The following is a 25,071-nucleotide window of genomic DNA, read 5'->3' on the forward strand; positions in this document are numbered from 1 at the left end:
TAGCTGTAGCCTTAGCAGCAAATCCTGCTCTTCCTTTTCAGTAACAGACGGCCCTGCCTCCAGTAAAACTACGGTGGTTCTGTTGCAAGGGAGATTGCAGATTTCCATGACCCCTGTAGGCGGGGTGAGGAACCCTCTGAAATGGTGCTGGAGGAGTCTGTTCACAACACTGCAGGTCTACTAGCCATTATTTCTTCCTCACCTACTCACTCTTACAGGAAAGAAGGTGCAGGAGCCAAAGGGCAAGCACAGAGGTTTCTTACACAAAGCCTGACCGAGTTGTTTGCTGGAGCTAGGACTTGGCCCTAAATTATTTTATCGAGGAACATCTACATTGAGAGCTTATTAGCTAAAATAATGGCCTTTTCCTCTCATCTCCCCATAGCTTCCAAAGGAAAATTACCTATCAAATGGATGGCTCCAGAGTCAATCAACTTCCGACGTTTTACCTCAGCTAGTGATGTGTGGATGTTTGGTAAGTGAATATGAATGGTGGTTTTCTCAGATGCACTGTTGGAGCAGAAGATAATTAATGGTTCCATTTTTATTAATGGAAACTGAACAATTTCCAGTTCCTCTCCATTGTTTGTTTAACATATCCCAAAATCAGACTTCTTACTGGGTACTTTATATCTCTCCATGCTTTTTCATTCTGTACACCATGCGCCTGATTCTCATTTATCGTAAGGCCCCTTTTCACCACTCCTAACAGCTGCTCTTAAGGTAAATGAAAATGAGACCCATAGTCATAACAGGAATTTTTTTATCTTATTTTGTTTCTTTTTTGTCTTCTAGTATAATTGTGCTGGTGTTCCTTTATCCAGCCGTTATTTGCACTTTCTGCTTTCCTATTTTCACAACTTTTTCCTGTGCTGTGGGCTCCCTCGGTGAATGTCCTTGCTTTTGTCTCCTTCCTTTCCTAGTGTTCAGTTCACCCTTGCTCTGGGTATTTTTCCTCTATTGTCTTACGCTGTTTCTACCCTTTAACATTAACTATGAAAGAGGAATTAGCAGGATATTTAAAGTGTTTTTGAATGTTTAAAAAAAGCCTGAAATTGAATTAAGGCCAGTCACCTCACAAGATTGGGCTGAGATCCAAATCCTGTCCTGGCTTTCTTTCCCTCCCACTCTTCACTCACTCCGACCGTGGGTCCAACCGCTTTTGGTGCATATAAGCTCTCCTCATCCCTTTGTCTCCTGTCATCTTAGAAAAGACAAGAGGTTGAGTGAAAAGAGGAATTATAGGAATGCGTGCCATCTTCCATGATCCTGTCCCCTTCACTATGCAAACCATTCCTGTTTTTGCAGTAGTCTGATCTCCCAGTCTTGAATACTCAGCTCCGCAGACCAGACAAGCTGTGACAGGCAGAGAAAAGGCAAGCAGGGTATGAATAGCAGAAAGTTACAGGGGGAAAAATCAGCTTGTTCTCTTTAAAACAAAAGAGTTCTAAGTAATATAAAGCAAAACTGTATGTGATTTATCAAGATTAATGACTGTTTAGTTGAAAAAAGGAATCTCTAATTGCAAAAGAAAGTATCTTTTCCATCTGGCGTAGAACAGCAATGCAGGTGGAGTACCCCAGCTGCTCATAGGCCCACAGGCTATCTCTTTCTCATTACACATGTAACATAGTTTCAGCAGAAACTACATTTTGATACATAGTTTCGACAGAAAAAAGTTGAACAAACGCCGATAATAAAACACTGTCAAAGTATAAAAATACCACACACAAGTCAAAACAAGGCAATGGAAAATAGACACTGGGACAAGCATTATGAAAAAATGTAGATTTGAATATGAGCAACCAGTCTGACTTAGAAAAGATAAAAAGTAGTTAAATCTGAAGCCTTTCAAAGTTGTCTGCTTGCGATGAGCTAGATGCAAGTCATACTTCCTCATACTTAGACCTGATTAGTAGTGCATGTAATTTTATAGACACTACCTACTTAGAGATAGAGTTAACATAGCTCAGTATTCTTTTCTGTGGTCAGCACGTAGGTAATGTGATGATAGGTCCTATATAAAAAAGATAGATTAGCCAGCTATATTTCTCAGCCAAGAGTGGGTTGTGTTTGGTAGTTGTGTGTACTGGACAAAGTGCATTGGAAACTTCGTTAAACTTCTAATACATGGTAATTACTGTACATGGCTATTCTGGAGAAAGGACTGTTCATTTTGCCCCCTAGCGCTGCACTTCAGTAGCAACTCCATTGTCTTAAGCTTTAACGTGGAGTTTGTTGTTCAAGAACACAGATTTTGGCTGTTCGCTCACTTTAGGAAGTTTCTTGCTTTTTGTTTCCAGGTGTGTGTATGTGGGAAATTTTAATGCATGGAGTAAAGCCCTTCCAAGGAGTGAAGAACAATGATGTGATTGGTCGAATTGAGAATGGTGAACGGTTACCAATGCCTCCAAACTGCCCTCCTACTCTCTACAGCCTTATGACCAAGTGCTGGGCATATGACCCCAGCAGACGACCCAGGTTTACTGAACTTAAAGCACAGCTCAGGTAGGGTGGCTTTTTTTAATTATTATTTCTTTGATTAGAAATGTGATTTGATTGTGTCTTTCATACAATCGTTTTCTTTCCAAGGAAAGTACAATGCGTAGTGTGCTAGGCTAGTGCCTTGAAAGGACTGAGTTGCTGTTACAATGTTGTAAATCTAGACTGTCTCCACTTAAATCAGAGGAATTACACTTGACACTAAATCCAGTGTAATTGAGATCCAAACCTGGCCCCCCAAAGACTGTATTAAGAGTGTGTTTATAGGCATAGGTAGGTATGTTAAGGGTCCTCAGAGTTAGAGGTGGAAAGAACTTGCTAGATCATATAATCCATCTCTCTTAAGGCAGTACAGAAATTTCACGTTTCTTTTAATTACCCTGCTCACAGTTTTCAGACTTGAGTGCCTTGAGTTTGGCATCTAGGGGGGAAATTTTCAAAACTACCTAAGGAATTTTGAAGCGCAAGTTCCCCTGAAAGTCACTGGGATTTGTGCTCCTAAACCCTGAGGACCTTGAAGGTGTCCACCTCAATACATAGGTAGGCTCCTAAATAAAAGCGGCCTGATTGTCAGAGGCACAGAAGGCCCACAGTTCAACCTGTTGAAGTCAATGGGAGCTGCTGGTGCTCAACACCTCTGAAAATAGGTATCTGTTATTTAGGAAATTGCCGGGGGGAAATGTAATTATATGCCTAATTTTAAGGCACCCAAGTTTGAAAATTTTGGCTCCAGTTTATTAAAGATTGATATCTGCAGCTACATAACATCAGTAAGTAAAATATCCTTGAAATTAGAAGTAGACTAGAATTCTGATATGAAATCCTAGAATCTCCTCATAAGATAGACCATGGTAGCAATCCATTATTAATGCTTCTATTATCAATAAAGCATCCAGATCTGAATGCACCAGTGTTGGTGACACTTTGGTCTTCCACAGAGTTAAACAGAAATTAGGCACAATACCAAGGAAAAACAGGTATTCCTTATGAAAAATGGGGGCCAAAAAAAAAAGAATCCAAAAAGGAATAGCTGGTGAAAAGGGGGGTAAACAGCCAATTACATACCTTCCTGAGTATGTAAGTCTTGCAGTGACTGGAAGACATTCCCAAGAGGCTTGTGCAGACATCCTCAGCTGTATCCCAGCATTTATCCCTTACATTCTCATTTAGTTCTGTCTTTATTTTTATTTGGTGTATATGTGGTGCTTGTTGGGGGCACCCGGAGTTGTGAGACACCTCGCTACCACCTGCCCTGAGTCTGAGGAAGCCTGATCTGTGCCTCCTGGGGGTCAGCTGTCCAATGTCTTAATTACTGCAAATCAGTATGGATTTACAATTAATGCAAATGAACATGGGTTTATGGAAAATAGAGCCTGTCAAACTAACTTGATATTTTTTTATGAGATTACTAATTGGGTTGATACAGGTGATAATGTGGATGTGTAATATACTTAAATTTTTGTATGCAGTTTGATTTGATACGACATGACATTTTGATTTAAAAAATTAAAATGGTATAAAATTAACATGGCCCATGTTAAATGGATTAGAAACTGGCTAACTAGTAGGTCTCAAAATGTAATTGTAAACAAGGAATTGTCAGCAAGCAGGTGTTCCAGTGAGAACCCTTAGGGATCAGGTTTTTGGCCTTACACTACTTAACATTTTTATCAGTGACCTGGAAGAAAACATAAAATTATCACTGATTAACCTTTGTAGATTACACAAAAATTGGGGGAGGCAAACAGTATGTGTGTTAATATGGCTAAATGTAAATGTATCATCTAGGAACAAAGAATATAGGCCATGCATACAGAATGGAGGACTCTGTCCTGGAGAGCAATGACTCTGAAAAAAATTTGGGGGTCATGGTTGATAATCAACTGAACATGAGCTCCCCAGGTGATGCTGTGGCCAAAAGAGCTAATGTGATCCTGGGGTGTATAAATAGGAGACTCTAGTAGGAGGAGAGGAATTATTTCACTTCTATGTTTGCTGCTGGTGTGACCACTGCTGGAATACTGTGTCCCATTCTGGTGTGCACAGTTCAAGAACGATGTTCATAAATTGGAGAAGGTTCAGAGAAGCGCCAAGAGAATGATTAAAGGATTTGAAAACATGCCTTACAGCAATAGACTTAAAGAGCTCAATCTATTTAGCTTAACAGAGAAGGTTAGGGGTGACTTGATTCCAGTCTATAAATATCTACATGGGGAACAAATATTTAATAATAGGGCCTTCAATCTAGCATAGAAAGGAATAAAACAATCCAGTGGCTGGAAGTTGAAGCTAGACAAATTCAAACTGGAAATAAGGTGTATATTTTTGGCGGTGCGAGTAATTAACCCTCAGACTGGGGGACAAGTGCTGGTAATAATAATAGGGCTCAGATTTTCCTAGATGCGATAGCTGATGGATTCCTTCACCAAGTAGTTGCTGAACCAACAAGAGGGGATGCCGTTTTAGCTTTGGTTTTGGTGAATAGTGAGGACCTCAAAGAAAAAATGGTTGTAGGGGACAACCTTGGTTCAAGTGATCGTGAGCTAATTCAGTTCAAACTGAATGGAAGGATAAACAAAAATAAATCTGCGACTAGGGTTTCTGATTTCAAAAGGGTTGACTTTCAAAAATTAAGGAAATTAGTTAGGGAAGTGGATTGGACTGAAGAATTTATGGATCTAAAGGCAGAGGAGGCCTGGGATTACTTCAAGTCAAAGCTGCAGAAGCTATCGGAAGCCTGCATCCCAAGAAAGGGGAAAAAATTCATAGGCAGGAGCTGTAGACCAAGCTGGAAGAGCAAGCATCGCAGAGAGGTGGTTAAGAAAAAGCAGAAAGCCTACAAGGAGTAGAAGATAGGAGGGATCAGCAAGGAAAGCAAGGACCTTATTGAGGTCAGAACATGTAGGGATAAAGTGAGAAAGGATAAAAGTCAAGTAGAGTTGGACCTTGCAAAGGGCATTAAAACCAATAGTAAAAGGTTCTATAGCCATATAAATAAGAAGAAGAAAAAAAAAGAAGTGGGACCGCTAAACACTGAGGATGGAGTGGAGGTTAAGGATAATCTAGGCATGGCCCAATATCTAAACAAATACTTTGCCTCAGTCTTTAATAAGGCTAAAGAGGATCTTAGGGATAATGGTAGCATGACAAATGGGAATGAGGATATGGAGGTAGATATTACCATATCTGAGGTAGAAGCGAAACTCGAACAGCTTAATGGGACTAAATCGCGGGGCCCAGATAATCTTCATCCAAGAATATTAAAGGAATTGGCACATGAAATTGCAAGCCTATTAGCAAGAATTTTTAATGAATCTGTAAACTCAGGGGTTGTACCGTATGATTGGAGAATTGCTAACATAGTTCCTATTTTTAAGAAAGGAAAAAAAAGTGATCCGGGAAACTACAGGCCTGTTAGTTTGACATCTGTAGTATGCAAGGTCTTAGAAAAAATTTTGAAGGAGAAAGTAGTTAAGGACATTGAGGTCAATGGTAAATGGGACAAAATACAACATGGTTTTACAAAAGGTAGATCCTGCCAAACCAACCTGATCTCCTCCTTTGAGAAAGTAACAGATTTTTTAGACAAAGGAAACGCAGTGGATCTAATTTACCTAGATTTCAGTAAGGCGTTTGATACGGTGCCACATGGGGAATTATTGGAAAATAATTGGAAAATTGAAAGGTTAAATTGGAAAAGCTGGGGATCAATATGAAAATTGAAAGGTGGATAAGGAATTGGTTAAAGGGGAGACTACAGTGGGTCATACTGAAAGGTGAACTGTCGGGCTGGAGGGAGATTACCAGTGGAGTTCCTCAGGGATTGGTTTTGGGACCAATCTTATTTAATCTTTTTATTACTGACCTCGGCACAAAAAGTGGATGTGTTTGCACATGACACGAAGCTGTGTGGCATTGCCAATTCAGAGAAGGACCGGGATATCATACAGGAGGATCTGGATGACCTTGTAATCTGGAGTAATAGTAATAGGATGAAATTTAATAGTGAGAAATGTAAGGTCATGCATTTAGAGATTAATAACAAGAATTTTAGTTATAAGCTGGGGATGCATCAATTGGAAGTAACAGAGGAGGAGAAGGACCTTGGAATATTGGTGACCACAGGATGACTATGAGCCACCAATGTGATCTCGCCATGAAAAAAGCTAATGCGGTCTTGGGATGCATCAGGTGAGGTATTTCCAGTAGAGATAAGGAGGTGTTAGTACCATTATACAAGGCACTGGTGAGACCTCATCTGGAATACTGGGTGCAGTTCTGGTCTCGATGTTTAAGAAGGATGAATTCAAACTGGAACAGGTACAGAGAAGGGCTACTAGGATGATCCGAGGAATGGAAAACCTGTCTTATGAAAGGAGACTCAAAGAACTTGGCTTGTTTAGCCTAACCAAAAGAAGGCTAAGGGGAGATATGATTGCTCTCTATAAATATATCAGAGGGGATAAATACCATGGAGGGAGAGGAATTATTTAAGCTCAGTACCAATGTGGACACAAGAACAAATGGATATAAACTGGCCATCAGGAAGTTTAGACTTGAAATTAGATGAAGGTTTCTGACGATCAGAGGAGTGAAGTTCTGAAACAGCCTTCCAAGGGAAGCAGTGGGGGCAAAAGACCTGTCTGGCTTCAAGATTAAGCTCGATAAGTTTATGGAGGAGATGGTATGATCGGATAACATGATTTTGTCAATTAATTGATCTTTAACTATTTATGTTCAATAGGCCCAATGGCCTGTGATGGGATGTTAGATGGGGTGGGTTCTGAGTTACTGCAGAGAATTCTTTCTTGCGTTTCTGGCTGGTGAATCTTGCCCACATGCTCAGGGTTCAGCTGATCGCCATATTTGGGGTCGGGAAGGAATTTCCCTCCAGGGCAGATTGGAAGAGGCCCTGGGGTTTTTTGCCTTCCTCTGTAGCATGGGGCAGAGGTCACTTGCTGGAGGATTCTCTGCACCTTGAAGTCTTTAAACCATGATTTGAGGACTTCAATAGCTCAGACATAGGTGAGAGGTTTATTGCAGGAGAGGGTGGGTGAGATTCTATGGCCTGCATTGTGCAGGAGGTCAGACTACATGATCATAATGGTCCCTTCTGACCTTCATGCCTATGAGAACAATTTATGAAGGGTCATAGTGGATTCTCCATCACTGACAATTTTTAAATCAAGAATGGATGTTTTTCTTTAAAATATGCTCTAGGAATTATTTTGGGGAAGTTCTCTGGCCGGTGTTACACAAGAGGTTGGACTAAATGATTGCAGTTGTCCCTTCTGGCCTTGGAATATTTAAATTTATGAACTCCACTGGCCACAGGAAACACAAGTACTCCCCTCTAGGCCTCGCAGGCCCCACTGTCTCTCTAGAGGTTAGTGACAGGCAAACTCCAATCCTCGAGCCCCTCCCTCCCTGGAGTGTCTAGCCCCTGGTCCACTGGATGCTTGCAGTATTCACACATTCGCTGCTTCCAAAGAAACACTAAACCTCAGCTTGCCAGTTCCACCTCAGATCACCTCTCTGCTGAATGCACAGCACTTAGTTACGTTTATAGTGAAATCAAGTATACGTTTATTTAATGAAGCAAAGAGAATTAAGTGACAGCAAGTAGAAGTATTGGAAACAAATGGTTACAAATAAAATCATAGTATGTATTCTAGAGCCTAGACTTAGTTAACTAGATAGTCTCATCTCTTGTAGAGTTTGGCTCTCCCAAAATCCTTGCAGCACTTTACAGCCTCGTTTGGCTGTAGCCCTCCTTTCATGAGACAGACTTTAGGTAGCAGTCTTAAAGCCATCCTTTGGAGAACTATTATGCATATATCTGACCCAGGGGATCCCTGTAACATCCTCTGCATCCCCTCTGCCAATTGGCACCAACAGGTGCTTGGGTCACATATACTCTCTTGAGTTTGATAAAGCCGTAATAATTATTTTCCCTCAGATACAAGCTGTGCTTATAATTCCAGCTACAAAGTTAACTGTCTCTGGCCTTTGGCTAATCACTTAACCACCCTGTATTTCACTTTCTCCATCTGTCAAATGGGGATGATACTTCTGGTATATTACTGGGATTTTGTAAGGATAAATTTTAAGTTTGTAAAGCTCTTTGTGATTCTCTGATGCATCATGAGAGGGGTGTTTATTTGTATAATAAGAAAATTAATTATCCTATTTATGATACATACTGAGAACCCATTTACAGTGTAGTCTGCTTTGTTTTCCTGAGTCAAGATAAGCTTGGAAACCAAATTTGATTTTTCAAGAACTTTATTTCATTTATCTTTACGATATTTTTACTTCTAAAACCTTTCACTAATATACCACTGCATGCAAAAGAATAAGTATGTGGCAGAGTGATACTTATATATATGTAAATCTTGCCAAAATATTTGCAAAGATTCTATTAAATTGATCCAAAACATCCTGTCTAAAACTTTATATATTCAAATTAGCTCTACAAATCTGAGAACTTCTGGTGAATAATTCAATGCTGGATAATTTAGTGTTGCTTTTCTTCTCAACTCCAAGTTCTGTTTTGTGGTGTATTTTATTTTCATAATCCAGCTTTTGCAAGCACTGAAAAGTTAAAAGAAAAGGAGGACTTGTGGCACCTTAGAGACTAACAAATTTATTTGAGCATAAGCTTTCGTGAGCTACAGCTCACTTCATCGGATGAAAAGTTAGGAAAGCATAGATTGGGGTGAAACATTAGCAATTAAAATATAAGCTATGCTGAATTCTAATATAAATTATGAATCCCTCCCCTTAGCTAAATGGAGAACTTTTGTCCTGATCTCTGTAATATTTTAATAGCACAGAATAGTATGGGTTTCTCTTCTACTCTGTTTTTGTATAAAGACATTGTCTGTGTTTAAGTAACCACTTTTTTCTTGAAATATCCCACTATTGCCCTACTGCTGGTGCAGCTCCATTGGTGGAAGACCTGTGTAAACTAGCTGCCAGTGCTTGAACCGTTGTATTGTCAAACCCTGCTTACAGCAGATCAAGACAAATAAAAATACCAGCAGCTGCCAGTTACTCCTGGGGGAATTCTGTGCCACTGCGCAATGCAGAATTTTGCAGAAATTAATGTTTTTTCCACATAATTTCCTTTCCTCTACAGAAATGGGCTGCAGTGCTGCTTGCCGCCACTGGGGGCCACTGGACCAGGCAGAGCCCAACTCACACACAGAAGACACTGCGGGGGGGAGGAAAGAGTTCCTAGCAGCTGCAGTTCCCTGCATGCCCTGAGGGAAGGAGACGGTGGCGTGCAGGAAACTCCACATAAGCCTGGGACCCAGAAGCAGGCTGTTTCTCCTTCTGGATCCCTGGGCAGTAGGGGGACGGGTATCTGGGCTGGTGGGGGAGGCCACGGCTGGGTTCCGGGAGGGAGGAGGTGGATATCTGGTCTCTGGGGGGCCACGGCTGGACTCTGGGGTAGGGTTGCCAACTTTCTAATCACACAAAACCGAACACCTCGGCCCCGCCCCTTCTCTGAGTCCCCGCCCCTGCTCGCTCCATCCCCTTTCCCTCCATTGCTTGCTCTCCCCCACCCTCACTCATTTTCGCCATGCTGGCGGGGGGGGGTTGGTGTGCAGGAGGTGGCTGAGGGCTCTGACTGGGGGTGCAGGCTCTGGGGTGGGGCCAGCGATGAGGGGTTTGGGGTGTGGGAGAGGGCTCCGGGCTGGGACAGGGTGCTGGGGGTACTCTAGCTGGTGAGGTAGGCTCTGGGGTGGGGCTGGTGATGAGGGGCTTGGGTTGAAGGAGTGGGGTCTGGGCTGGGGCTGAGGGGTTCGGCGTGCGGGAGGGGGTGTGGACTCTGGGGTGGGGCTGGGGATGAGGGGTTTGGGGTGAAGGATGGGGTTCTGGACTGGGGCAGGTGGTTGGGGTGCAGGGCGGGTGAGGGCTTCGACTGGGCGTGTGGACTCTGGGTGGGGCCGAAAATGAGAGATTTGGAGTGCAGAAGGGGGCCTGAGGCAGGGGGGTTGCTGTTGGGGAGTGGGGTGCGGGAGGGAGTTTGGATGTGGGAGGGGACGTGAGGTTGTGGTGTGGGAGAGGGTTTGAGGTGTGGGGTCCCAGTGGCACTTACCGTGGCTCCCAGGAAGTGGCTGCCAGGTCCCTGCAGCCCCTAGATGCATGGGCAGTAAGGGAGGAGCCACGTGCTGCCCTCACACCCGCAGGCGCCACCCCCGCAGCTCCCATTGGTCACAGTTCCCAGTCAGTGAGAGCTGCGGAGCTGGCACAAGGGGGCAGCACACACAGCCTCCCTGGCCTCCCATGCATCTAGGGGTTGCAGGAACCTGGCAGCCACTTCCAGGAGCCACACACACGTAGAGCAGACAGGGAGCCAACTGGACTTTTAGTGGCCCCCGACCATTAAAGCCACCAGGGTCCCTTTTCAACCAAGGGTTCCGGTCGAAAACCAGACACCTCACGACCCTACTCGGGGAGGGGTGTGTGTGGCAGCATGTCTGGGATGTGGGGGCCACGGTGGGCTCTGCGGGGGAGGTGGTGCGGTATCTGGGCTGCAGGGGGCCCTCACGTCTGGGCTCAGGGGGGGAGGGGGTTTCTAGTGTATTGGCTGCGGGGGCCTCGCATCTGGACTTGGAGGAGGGGCTGTGGGTGTCTGGCCCCCCAGCTGGGCTCCTGGGGGTGGGGGCAGCGGAGAAACAGGAACTGGGTTGTCATAGGGGTTTCTTTAATGCCCTACTCCTGGGGGAATTTTGTGTGTCTGTATTGTTACAGACATATTTGCTGACAGATATTTGGAAATAAATTACCAAAATAATTGAAACTGGGGTGATTATATAGTGTTATTTTGACAAATAAAATTTGCAGAATTTTAAAATATTGTGTGCAGAATTCCCCCAGGGGTAGCCAATGGACTAACTACAGTAGCACTCCTGTTGTTACTACCACAGTGCACAAAAGTGCACCACTGGTTTTATATAAGTGGTAGACAAATATAGCCGTTGCCCCAAGGAGCTTACAGTCATAATATTATATGAGTGGGCATTCACAGTAGAGAAAGGAGGGGATGTGGTGCTGATAGTACTGATGAACCAGAATTACAGCAAGGAGATAACACAAGAAGATAACCTGGTTACACAGTTTAGGTATATGTATTAAATTGTATTGTTGACAACTTCTTGTCAATGTGAATGAGACCTGAGTCTTAAATGATGTGAACAAAGAGAAGGCAATGGTCTGGTAGACCAGAATTGAGAGAGTATCCCTTGGGTAAGGGGAGAAGTGAAGCTGGCCAAGACTAAGAGGAACTGTGAAAGTGGGGATTTAGGAAGTGACACTGAACTACAGGAAGTGAGAAGTCAGTAGAGCTCATGAAAACATGGGGAAAGGAGGAGAAATTAAGGACCAGGGCAGAGGAAAGGTGCCAGAGGATAAACTGCAGCTATGATGGAGATTAAATTGAGAGGAGAGAGTTGTGGAGTTGAAGTCCGCTGCTCTGCCAGGGCTGAGCAATGTGAAGCAGCCAGTAGGGGGAAGGATCTCTCTTGCAGCTCCGGAATTGATAACCTTTGGCTGCTGGCAGATCAGCAATTGACTGAGGAGTCGCCCTTCAGCTGCACAAGGGTCCCTAGAGCTGCTTTGCACTCCACAAAGACAATGCCAGCCAGCCAATGCCAGTCATTAAGGTTACTGATTTCCTTACAGTGACACAATCTCGGCCAATTAGAGAAGATCATGTTTCAAAACTCATTCCCATGAACTTGCAAAAACAAGCCATTTCCCTGTTGGCTCTTTGTGTGTGTGCTGTTGCTGCTCTCTTCTGGATACCTTCCAGATTAGCTTTTGAAGCTGAGGGCCATGTTAGTTCTATACTCTGGAGCCAATGTTATAGTGACACCGTGTTCCTCTTTATTTTGATGAAGTCTACTGCTTTGTGAAGAAAATACTTTTCTTCTCTTGCATCTGAAATAGCACTGATTATAAGCTACACATGCACACCACGTACCCGAAGCCAGAGAATTTGAAAGTAGTCTGTCTGTCCACACATGCACCCTGGCTCACCTCATGCCTTCAACCAAGGAGGTAAAAGTCAGGGCGGACCAACAATCTCTCCAGTTCCTTCTCACCGCCACATGATGTGGGTTGGAACCTTCAGTGTCTGCAGCTTTGGCTTCATTCTAAAAAATAAGAATCATCTAGTTTGTAAATAATTTAACAGTTTTAATAGTTTGTACCATTTAGCATTAGATCAGTGGTTCTCAAAGCCAATCCGCCGCTTGTTCAGGGAAAGCCCCAGCACCCCGGACTGGTTTGTTTACCTGCCGTGTCCGCAGGTTCGTCCGATTGCGGCTCCCACTGGCCGCGGTTCGCTGCTCCAGGCCAATGGGGGCTGCGGGAAGCGGCACAGGCCAAGGGACATACTGGCTGCCCTTCCCGCAGCCCCCATTGGCCTGGAGCGGCCAACCGCGGCCAGTGGGAGCTGCAATCAGCCGAACCTGCGGATGCGGCAGGTAAACAAACCAGTCTGATGTGCCAGGGGCTTTCCCTGAACAAGCGGTGGACCGGCTTTGAGAACGACTGCATTAGATTATTCTCCCGAGGGGACCCTCTCTTCCCCCCATACCCTGTTTAGGTAGCAAGCTACACCCTGGACTTTGAGCTTCAAATTCTGTGCTTCCTGCCTGCAATCCTTCTCAATCAATGATGACCACCAGCGCTGCCTGTACTGCCTTGGGGAATCTCACATTGTGGCAAGATGCAGTATCTGCCCATCGTTCCCCAGCCATACTGAAGAAGGGCAGGAATTTCATCTCTGCAAATATTTAATGGAGAAGGCCATAAGGCCCCAGTCAGACCCAGGCCAGGGAACCCCTCTGTGTGTCGGCCTGATTCAGCAAGGAATGTACCTCCTGCTGTAACATCTGACTCTGGTGTGGGGAATCTGCCCGCACAAACCTCATGGTGGAGTGTTGTCAGGAAGGTAAGATGCACTCTCATAAGCATGAGATTAAGTGTTCCTCAAAGTCCACTTCAGAGAAATCAAACTAATCCAGCCAATGCGTATCTAGGCTTAAGTACCGAAGACAAGGGGAAGCAGCGAATTTCTGGAGAAGGATCTAGAAATCACAATGGCATTAAAAAGGCAAAAAGAAAAGCAACAGGGCAGTCTGCAAAATATCTTCGATTCCTGTATACAACTGTAAGGAGTATGAACTGGCAGTCGTGAAATTATGAAGAAAATTATGACTTAATTGGCATAACAGAGACTTGGTAGGACAACTCCCATGATTGGCGTACCAGCATTGAAGGATCTAGCTTGTTCCGAAAGGATAGGTATGGGGAAAAAAGAGGAGGTGTTGCGCTGTACGTCAAGAATGTATACACTTTTTCCGAGGTCCAAGGGGAAGTGAGCGACAGACCTACTGGGAGTCTCTGAGGGAGAATAACAAGGGAAAAAAACTATAGAGATGTTACAATGGGGGGGTCTAAAGACCACCAAAGCAGAAAGAAAAGGAGTACTTGTGGCACCTTAGAGACTAACCAGTTTATTTGAGCATGAGCTTTCGTGAGCTACAGCTCACTTCATCGGATGCATAGCATCCGATGATATGCTATGCATCCGATGAAGTGAGCTGTAGCTCACGAAAGCTCATGCTCAAATAAACTGGTTAGTCTCTATGGTGCCACAAGTACTCCTTTTCTTTTTACGAATACAGACTAACACGGCTGTTACTCTGAAAGCAGAAAGAGGAAGTGGATGAGTCATTCTGCAAGCATGTAACAAGATTAGTTAATACGCGTGAGCTAGTATTAGTGCGGGGTTTTAACTTCCCTGTTATCTGCTGGAAGACTGTTGCAGCAAAACATAATATGTCCTGTAAATTCTTAGCATGTGTAGGGGAGAGCTTTCTGTTTCAACAACTAGCGGGTCCTCCATTTTGGATCTGGTTTTGGATGAATTAGTTGTGAACGTAAAGGTGGTTGGAAACTTGGGAGGAAGTGGTCGTGATCTGATAGAATTCAAGATCCTTTGGAAAGGAGAACATGAGGACAGCAAAACCAGGACACTGGACTTCAGAAAGGTAGATGTCAATGGACTCAGAGAAATAGTAGGCAAGGTCCAATGGAAAGACCAATGAGGAAGAAAAGGAGTCAAAGGGAACTGGCAGTTCTTAAAAGATGTAATAGTAGAGCTATTCCGACACAGAGGTAAGATGAGAAAAGCTACAGGAGGCCAGTGTGGCTGCACAAGTTGCTTTTTAGCTATCTAAAAACCAAAAGGGATACATTCAGGAAGTGGAAGGGGGGACATGTCACCAAAGAAGTATACGTGGGAATAGCATGAGCGTGTACCGATCAAATCAGGAAGGCCAAGGCAAAGAATGAGTTACAGCTGGCAAGAAATGTTAGAGACAACAAGAAGGGGTTCTTCAAATGTGTCAGACAAAAAGGAAGGATCAAGGACGGTACGGGTCCGCTGCTCAGTAGAGAAGGTGAGCTGGTAACCGAAGATGATACGAAGGCACAGCTGCTCAATACCTACTTTGCTTCAGTCTTGTCAGAAAAAATAATGTGATCAGATGACTAGCAAAGTTACCATAGACAATAAAGGGGAAGTGATGCAGATAAGTAAAGAACACTTCAGAAATCTTTGGACTAATTTGAATGTATTAAATCAGCGGGCCCTGATGCTATTCACCTGACGGTACTGAAGGAATTAGCTGAAGAAATCTCAGAGCCACTGGCAATAATATTTACAAACTTATGGATGAGAGGAGAGGTCCTAGAAGACTGGAGAAGGGCTAATGCAGTGCCCGTCTTTGAAAAGGGGGGAAAGGAGGAGTCGAGGAATTATAGACCAGTCAGCCTGACTTCAATACCTGGGAAGCTAGTAGAGCAATGTATGAAACATTCAATTGGAGAATACCTGGAGGATGAAGGGGTGATCACTAGCAGCGAGCATGGATTTACTAAGACCAAATCACACTAAACCAGCTTGATTCCTTCTTTGACAGGGTAGCTGATTTGTTGGATAGCGGGAATCCAGTGGACATAATATTCCTGCAAAAAGAACAGGAGTACTTGTGGCACCTTAGAGACTAACAGATTTATTTGAGCATAAGCTTTCGTGGACTACAGTTCACTTCATCGGATGCATGCAGTGGAAAATACAGTAGGACGATGTTATATGCACAGAGAACATGAAACAATATGTGTTACCATACACACTATAACGAGAGTGATCAGTTAAGGTGAGCTATTACCAGCAGGAGAGAAAAAAAACCTTTTGTAGTGATAATCAAGATGGGCCATTTCCAGCAGTTGACAAGAACCTTTGAGGAACAGTAGGGGGGGAAATAAACATGGGGAAATAGTTTTACTTTGTGTAATGACACATCCACTCCCAGTCTTTATTCAAGCCTAATTTAATGGTGTCCAGTTTGCAAATTAATTCCAATTCAGCAGTCTCTCGTTGGAGTCTGTTTTTGAAGTTTTTTTGTTGTAATATTGTGACTTTTAGATCTGTAATCTAGTGACCAGAGAGATTGAAGTGTTCTCCGACTGGTTTTTGAATGTTATAATTCTTGACGTCTGATTTGTGTCCATTTATTCTTTTACGTAAAGACTGTCCGGTTTGGCCAATGTACAGGGCAGAGGGGCATTGCTGGCACATGATGGCATATATCACATCAGCCACACTATCAGAGACTTGTTCACCTGCACATCTACCAATGTGATATATGCCATCATGTGCCGGCAGTGCCCCTCTGCCATGTACATTGGCCAAACCGGACAGTCTCTACGTAAAAGAATAAATGGACTCAAATCAGACGTCAAGAATTATAACATGTACATACCAGCAAGATTGCCGCCATCATCCCCAGCTGAAGCAGTGACTTCTACATCCCCTTCCCCCCGCCCCCCAACCTCCCAATGACTAGAGCCCTGCATGGATACAAAATTTATATCCACATCTGCAGATATAAATTTGGTATCCACACAGGGCTCTACCAGTGACTTCAGGTAGTTCCAGAACTGTCTCTGCAGAGTTGTTGGAGAGCTTCAGATTCCGCTTGAGATCCTAGCACAAACTTGTAGACATCTTGCACGCTTCCGGATCCAACAGAATAGCTTTCCCCATTAATGAAGCCACACTGGAGCCAGCTAGGACAATTGCCACCTGCACTCCTACCCCCAAAGGGGTGAGGAAGCTTTATTATATGCGGGCTAAGGGGATGGAATTTTTGTTTTTTCACTCCGCTCCCACTTCACTGGTGGTCCATGCCATTTCTGAAAGAGCTAGACGACGACATCCCTGGTCTTCTCCTGCTGACAAAGAGGGCAAACACTTGGATCTACTGGGAAGAGAGATCTTCTCCATCATCCAGCCTCCAGTTCAGGATAGCCAGTTACCAGGTGCTACTGTCTAAATACCATTTCCTAAACTATACCAAGTTTCCAGAGTTTACTGACAGCCTTCCGCAACAAGACAGAGCACATTTTGAAGCTCTGATAGACGAGGGCAAACTGATAGTGAGGACTGGCCTCCAATCTGCAGTTATTACATAGGCTTTCTCTTTCTCCCTGGACAGGACCATCATTCTGGATGCATCCCTATTAGGTGGGGCAGCCCACATGAACAGTCACACAGCACAGGGTGTTTGGACATCTTGAGAGGCCAGGATGCATATCAATATCATGGAGTTGTGAGCAGTACAGAAAGCATATGAGTCCTTTCTTCAATTCATCCATTCTCACCATGTCCTTACAATGTCCGACAATGTTACACGACTGTCTCCAATAGTAAAAAGGACTCTATTAGAAAATGTTATCTAGCTAAATGGAAGCACTTCTCTTCTTGGGCACAACAAAGAGGCATTCTTCCTGAGACTACAGATATTCCTCTCATCTTGGACTATATCCTATCTTTGAAGACATCAGGTTTGTCCATCAGCTCCTTGAGAGTCCACTTGGCAGTGATCAGCACATACCATCCACCTTCTCAGGGCTACTCAGTCTTCACACATCCACTGACTGATAGATTCTGGAAAGGCCTAATCAAACTTTCCCTCCTACACAGAAGCCTACTCCCCAGTGGGACCTGAACCTTGTTCTCTCAATACTCACAAGGCCTTTAGCTACTTGCTCCATGTCCCTCCTTTCTATGAAGGTTGTTTTTCTTGTAGCCATCACCTCAGCGAGAAGGGTCGGTTAACTTGGAGTGATAGTGGCAGATCCTCCGTACATTGTATTCCGTAAGGATAAGATTTCTTTACATCTACACCCCAAATTCACCCCTAAAGTAGTTTCAGAATTTCACCTTAACCAATCCATTGCTTACCTATGTTCTCCCCAAAACCCCACGTTTCCACAGAGGAACCAAGACTTCACTCCCTCGATGTTCGGCAGGCCTTGGTTTTCTACCTACAGAGAACAAAACCAATCAGGAAATCCCCAAGGCTGTTTGTCACCGTAGCAGAAAGAGTCAGGGCACACCATCTCCACCCAGAGAATCTCCAAATGGTTCTCTGGCTGTATTCTACTCTATCAGCTTTCGAACCTCCCCCCACATCCTCCATATGGGGTAAGAGCTCATTACACCAGGAGGATACAGTATATTTGTACACATTTATTTAAGAAAGTATGTACTTTACCATACATTTATTCAGATTCTTAATTTTTCCATTTTTTATGATGTCAGAAATTGGTGAATGATGTATTTCTTATTTACGAGAGGATTATTTAGTTACTCCGGATTTCTGTCATGCTCTATTTGGATAGAAATTGGAATTCAATTAGAATGCAAAGAGCAGCATTTTTTAAAATGGTTTAAAACTACCTTAAATGAAGGATGTATAAGAAAAATGTTTTTTATGAAAACATGATTTGCATTTAAAACTGACTTATTAAACAAAGGAAGTATTATCTGTAGTTAGTGAATTTAATTCATTGTTTCTGGTCGCCGTGGCCAGGATCCTCAAACTAATTAAATAAACTAAAGAAAATAGTCTTTCTGGACCTGCAGAGGAGGCTACTGCTGTCAAAAACTGGATTAGCCCTTCAAAAAACGATGGGTCCAGGTACTTAGCAAGTCAGTGGTTTGACTTCTATTAAAAACTTTGGCAGCAAACATATACTTTTTGAATAATATTTTTATTTAATTTAAATCATTTCAGTAGATTATAATAACTTTAGGGCATTGGTTTTCATAATTTCAAATGTAATTTGAAATGTTTAGTTTTTGAAGTATTTAATTTAAATGTCAAAAATCAGATTTAAATACAAATCTGAGTTTTAAAAAAAATTTTTAAATCATTGATTTTTATCTACCCCGCTAAACTGTGTTTTCCTTTAAAGACCTCCATTAGGAATGATCCCCTTGGGAAACAGGAATAAAATGAGGGCAGGGTAGAGAATATGGTGACATACATTCGAGAAAGTGCTTCTTGTATTTGTTGAGTTTGTCATCTAGATGCTACACTGACAAATTTCTTAGAAAGAGAGAAGTTGCCATTAAAATGTCAGCATTTATCATCAGTTTCCACACAGTGATATCTGAGATACTAGAATTACTTTTTTTTCTTAAGTAAAAGAAAACCGTGCAGGATCTCAGATAACTGTTGTGTGGAAACTATTGGTAACTGTTTTCTTTTTAGTGAGATGTTCCAGAAACGGGCTCTTTGTAAGTAAAGTTAAATTTATTTCTCAAGCTAAGTAAACCATTTAATAAATGTAAATCAAGCATCTAAACCTTCCTAGAAAAATGTTAAGTTTGATGGCATTGCCTTAAGAAATGGCTGGGAAATTATATGAAATGCATCTGTCCTTACTGTGGCTAAAAATATGTGTAGTTTGGGAAAATATGCCTAGATCTGACTTTCCTGACCTTCTCTGACGTCTGTCTAACTGCTCAGAGTACTCAAGCAGCTGTACTGAGAGAAGGTCAAAAATATCTCTTGATTTACTCCATCTATGGGTTGGTCTTCCCATTGTAAAAACAAAGACGTTTTTGTGAGTTATTTATACTCTCTGCTTTCAGCAATTTAAAACTTCCCAGTGGCATTTCCATTTTATATTCATTTTTTCTAGTGGGGAGTCCAGGCATCCAAGTGTGAGCTCTATTTCATGTGATCAGTCTTTAGCTAGAATGGTCCCAGGATGTTTTGGCAAGGGGGTCGACGCCTCTTTATGACAAGGACTAAGAAATATCTCACTGGACTGAGTTGGGGTCGTGAGGCAAGAGGCTTAGCCTATGTTATGAAAAACACGTCATTTATGTCTATGTGTGGCATTCCCACTCCATCTTTTTGGACTTAGTAAATATCCGTTACTCAGATAGCAAGATGATGAACGTGACACATAGCTAGACAGGCAGACAAGATGAGAATGTTAGATTCCCTTTTTGGGGTTAGGAGCTGGGTGTTCCACAACATTAAACCTGTGGCACAAATTTTTGACATCATCCATGTCTAAATGTCTGATATGTCTCCATTCCATTTGCTAGTATTAGAGAATCAGCCCACTGACTCAAAGGCTCTGTTACAAACCTCTCCAAGTATATTACACACAAAGCATTCACTTTTTTAACTTGGAAACATGGCACGTGTCTTGAAAAATCATCATCTGCTATTCATGGTTATGGGTGCATAGAGACTGATTTCTCAAGCTGCTCAGCGGTGTACCCAGCATCTGAAATATGAACCTGGCCCTAAACACAAAGCTACTGGTGGTTTTTGATAGTTTCAGGAAAGGATTTTTTTTTTTTTTTTTTTTACGTTGTGATGTCCTTGTGCTTCATGAAGGAAGAAGGGAATAGGAGGATTGTCTGGCTACATTCCATCTGTTGGGCTACCCTAGCTTGAGTTTTCCTTCTGCAACAGTTGTATCAGAATTGCTATTAACAAGTTCTTTATCAGATTTTCCAAAGTATATTTTGTTCTGACATTTGTGTGTTTTATTTCAGCAGCAATGGATTGAAATAGCAGCAGCATATTTTAAATCCACTTCTGTTGCTGTTAGACTAGATTAGGTATTTTCTTGTTTTTGGCTGAAAGAGAAAAGGCAGAGTTTTAGTGTCCAGTCAAGCAGAATTTATTTTTGAAATGAGCAAGAAAGTTCCCAAATTAGAATGGACTACTGCAACTGATCTCATCCTCTGCATGTGTAATTCTGAGTGGTTTTTAGTGGACTAAACCAGGAGATTAAAAACTTTGAATGAGCTTCCTTATTAAAAACTGAATGGTGGTAAACACAGGGGAATTGCTCCTTTACAAGATTGATTAGTTTGTCATTCTGGAGAGGTTGATACGAAAACAGTCAGACCTACTCAGAACCCTGAAGAATCTATGTAGCATGCAGCTCTAGCAAATTTTTAACTCCTATATGAAAGCTGCATTCTAAGTATTTTTAAAATGGCAAATATCCAAGATTAATAATCCACATAGCAGAACGGGGAGGAGGCTATGTGGAGGCAGCAGTATTATGTTGAACTTCAAATAGTCTGTGATAGTCAGAACAGTGGTAAGTAGCAAGCTAGTTTTACAACTGTTTTGTATTTTGATGAAATTGTATCTTTTGGCCTGAATAGTAAGAGTCTGAGTAAATGCCATCACATTTCTGTTTGGCTGAATTAGTCTGTTAAATGTGTTCCTAGTTACGTTGAAATGTAATAAGTCATAGTATTTAAGATTTTCTTTTTTTAATTTGTTAATAGAACTGAAAGATTTTCATGCTTCCATAAAGATTATATCTGCAGTTTGTTTTATACCTTTGCAGAGATGCAATAGAATATTTCCATATGAAAAATAAATGTTTGCAAGTATGTGCTTGATTAATTGCCTCTTGGGATTTCTCAGTATAATTATGCCTTGTGCCACTAGATCAAAAGAAATGTTCACATGTGAAAAACTCTTCTACAGGATCACCCATAATTTTCTAAAAATGTCTTTCGTTACCATATGTCTTTGCAGATCAAGATTGTTGTGTTTCAGTTGCTAATTTTGCAAAGGTATTTTCCCCTAGTATTAGTTTTATGAAACCGAACCAGCCCTCTCCCTATTTAAAAGCAGCCTTATTTGTCTTGTATATTCCTGTCAGTCTGTGGGCTGGGATCTATTAATCTGGGGGTTTGAAAGAAATTTGGAGATAGCATCTATTAGACACTGAACCAGAATATTACTTATCTTCAGTGTAACTTTTATTTTCTCCTTAGTACAATACTGGAGGAAGAGAAGCTGCAGCAAGAAGAACGAATGAGAATGGAATCAAGGCGACAAGTCACAGTGTCCTGGGATTCAGGAGGATCAGATGAAGCCCCTCCCAAGGTAGCCAACTTTTTTTTAACACATACTTTACATTCAACAATATTATGATTTTAGTCCATTAACCTGTTAAATATTGTTCAATGATGAGAGAAGCCAGATGGCTCCCTTCTCATGCCCTGTTTGGTGATCTGTTGCTAATGATGACACTAATTTTAACTAATTTTACGCTATTTCAGATGGATTTCACTTTAAGGACCCAGCCTTCCATAGGCTGAGTTAGTACAGCTGATTTGTATTGCAGTTTTGTGGTGTTGGGTCAGACTGTTAGCCAATATTGTACAAACCTTTCTCTTGTTTCTCTCTTTTCTCATGGTCATGTAGCTTGAAAAAGACTAGACTGGTTTGCCATTAAATTGTTTTGCCTGGGGCTAAACATTTTCCCCCTTTCTTTCTGTCTGTGTTATTTCTTGTAAATTAATAGCTAGTAAGATCCCTGACAATCATAAAGTAAAGTTTATACCATAATAGTGAGTGGATAGAAATGAGTTCATTACATTTTTACTTTATTCTGAAGAGACTGTTACGATTCCTCTCTGAAGGTTTCCCTTTTATAATTTAAAGGATCCTTAAATTTTTTTTTTTTTTTTTGTATTTTCATTGGTTTGTCTGTCTATTATCCATCTGGACACAACTGCCGTGCAGTCTTGAAGTCTAATCCTGCAAGGTGCTGAGTAGCCCCAAAGTCCACTGTTGTCCGTGTCTCCTCATTGGAGCCATTGAGCACAAATATTTTGACTAGCTTCTCCTTGAGTTCAGACTTTCATCATCATCCCAGTGCCAAATATTGGCTGTGTCTTAACCAGCTACTTGACCATGAAAACCTGAAGCCAGCAGCTGCTGTTTCTGCCACATGCATCTATAAACAGTCCTAGCAAAAGATGGGGTCTTTTTTTTTTTTTTAAACCATCTTCAGCTTGTTGGCTGAGAGAGTTGTGAGCCCCACTTCTGCACTTTAATAGGGTCAACAGGACAAGAAACATAGCCCATGGAAAAATGATTTGAACTTTTTGTTCTAAAATTAATTCAAAATACCCCACTGACCTATTTAATCAACTAAGATTGAGGGCAGGTCTACAGTTAAAACACTGCTGCAGCTCTTAAGTGAAGATGTTCCTACGAGAGCTCTCCCATCGGCATAGTTAATCCACCTCCCCAAAAGATGGTAGTTGTGTTGACAGTAGAAGCTCTGCCGTTGACGTACCGCTATCTACACAGGGGGTTACGGTCAGGGGTGTGGATTTTTTACCCCTCTGAGTGACATAGGTATACTGACATAGGTCTGTAATGTAGACCTGGCCTAACTGTCATGATTTAGTGCTTAAATAGTCAGTAATATATACATTGGCAAAGGAAATAAATTGCATGACCCATAATAACAATGGTGGTTAATAATTTAAAAGATTGTTTGATGAAGGGATTAAATTTTGCCTTCTAAGGCTTAATCTGAGTGGACTAAATGCTTTTTTAATGTAATGAATGAAGAATTACAACTGTTAGAAAAGCACATCATTAACGCCTTTGAGAACAGTGATTTTATGAGCTTTGGGACCTGATCAAGTATGCTGATTTTGAAATCTGATACCCACGGTATTGTGCATCATTTTCTATTTGAGGGGTTTAGATCATTTTTGTTCCTGTTCAAGTTATTCTCTTTATATATGTGGCATTATATATGTCGCTCTAGCAATATCTCCACCATTTGGTGGCCACAGATAAACAGATTCCAGCAAAATCATACACTCTTAGATGCCAATGCAGAATAGCAAGCTTCTTTTCACATTACAGTGTATAATATTACCCTCTGAAATCTTTCACTTTTTCATGATTGACCAAACGATGTACAGTTACAGGAAGTGTTGCAACTAATCCTAAAGAGGAAAGGGATCAGTTATCTAATAGCCAGCCAAGGAGTTTTGTGGCCACTTGCTAGGTGCCACCTATAGTTAATGCTGCTGTCTGTTCTAATGGGAGACATTTCTAGCTGCTTCGCTGGATTGGACATTAACAATTAGAGCTCGGGGAGTCTCTCAGGATAATTTCTGTGAATATTCATTCCAATAAATAATTCAGTTTGCTTTACCTGTGTTTAGACTTTACTGTGCTTTACCTGTACTTTAGACCACTATTCTAGCAAAGGAGTTAACTGTCAGGAGCATTCGCCAAAATACATGGGAAGTGTTGGCAAATACTGGCAGGAAGCCGATTATGAACTTGGAAACGTGAGCATTCACACCTGAGACCTGATTTTAATTATTATGCTTTAATAGTGTGTCCTCTCAACCCATCGTTCGGGTTATTGGATATTCACAATCAGCTACTCTCAAAGAACCTACAGAACAAGAGTTATTAATAGAAATTGTTCAGCAAATAATTTTGAATATTAAATGTGAGACTAGCCTAAATTGTTTGCAAACAGAAAAAGAGGCAAAATTCATTGAATGAATTATTCACTCAACTCTGTTATGTTTCCTACAATCCTTTTTTGCTTACATTTTGAAGCTTGTTTTCATGAAGCATCTCGTGTAAGTTTAGCAGTATGAGAAAATTTGCCTTTCCTGAAAATAACTTACTTTGATTGTTGTATTTTATTTATATGATTGTTCTCTTTAAAAAGTGCACTCTTTTATATTTATAGCCCAGCAGACCTGGTTATCCCAGTCCAAGATCCAGTGAAGGGTTTTATCCTAGTCCACAGCATATGGTACCGCCCAATCATTACCAGGTAAAATATTATCTTTGTGCCTGCTGTTTTAAAATAGTTTATCATCCATTTGCATGTAGTGGGTGTCTTTCTCATGTGTGCACCAGTTTGAGTTCATTGAGTTCAATAGACTCACTTCTGATTTACACCAGTGTAAGACCAGAATTGAGTCTGGTAGGTTGATTCCAAATGGCAAGCAAGTCAACTGTTTGTCTGGCTCTCCAGTCAATTAAAACTACAGTAATAAACTTTTTCTCATATTTATCAAGGAAGTTCAGTGTTCATGTAACATGCATGTGACAATTTACACTTGGCTAACAAAGTCACTTCGTGTCAAAATAGGATTAAGTGGTCTGATTACCTTGGCCTTGTTCATGCTGTGTTCTCCAGTGAGTTCTTAGAAGCATTTCAAGTTCCCTCAAGTTGATAGCCCTCTCCAAATGTTAACACATAGTATACTTGCCTGTTTAACTTTGGTCTTGTACCATCAAAGTAAATTTAAAGCATCTTCTGCCATGGAGCTGTTTCAGAATTTTTAGATTTGCTCAAAGCTGC

At 41.8% G+C, this 25,071-nt stretch overlaps 1 protein-coding gene and 1 long non-coding RNA gene across 13 annotated transcripts in view; one reads left to right on the top strand and one right to left on the bottom strand.

Annotated features, from left to right (window-relative positions):
- Positions 1–25,071, top strand: part of PTK2 (protein tyrosine kinase 2) — a 373,208-nt gene that overhangs the window by 308,587 nt on the left and 39,550 nt on the right. For 9 of the 11 annotated variants that reach the window (XM_043539037.1, XM_043539034.1, XM_043539038.1 and 6 more), the window contains 4 exons: positions 386–475; positions 2,304–2,508; positions 21,704–21,815; positions 24,451–24,537. In XM_043539037.1, coding sequence (XP_043394972.1) covers positions 386–475; positions 2,304–2,508; positions 21,704–21,815; positions 24,451–24,537 — 494 coding nt within the window. Of the gene's footprint in view, positions 1–385; positions 476–2,303; positions 2,509–18,752; positions 21,013–21,072; positions 21,500–21,703; positions 21,816–24,450; positions 24,538–25,071 lie in introns of those variants that run through there. The other 2 variants (XM_043539039.1, XM_027820884.3) reach the window with 2 other exon arrangements.
- LOC122464382 lies at positions 104–17,921 on the bottom strand. Of its 2 annotated transcripts, XR_006288340.1 has the most exons (4): positions 17,834–17,921; positions 12,553–12,668; positions 1,075–1,204; positions 104–510 (listed from the first exon to the last, which is right to left on the bottom strand). It is a non-coding gene; the product is annotated as an uncharacterized LOC122464382 (long non-coding RNA). The 2 variants fall into 2 exon arrangements; XR_006288339.1 differs by lacking the exon at positions 104–510 and having other exon boundaries at positions 614–1,204.

Source organism: Chelonia mydas, chromosome 2 (genome assembly GCF_015237465.2).
Source record: "Chelonia mydas isolate rCheMyd1 chromosome 2, rCheMyd1.pri.v2, whole genome shotgun sequence".
In the NCBI taxonomy this organism is placed as follows: domain Eukaryota; kingdom Metazoa; phylum Chordata; order Testudines; family Cheloniidae; genus Chelonia; species Chelonia mydas.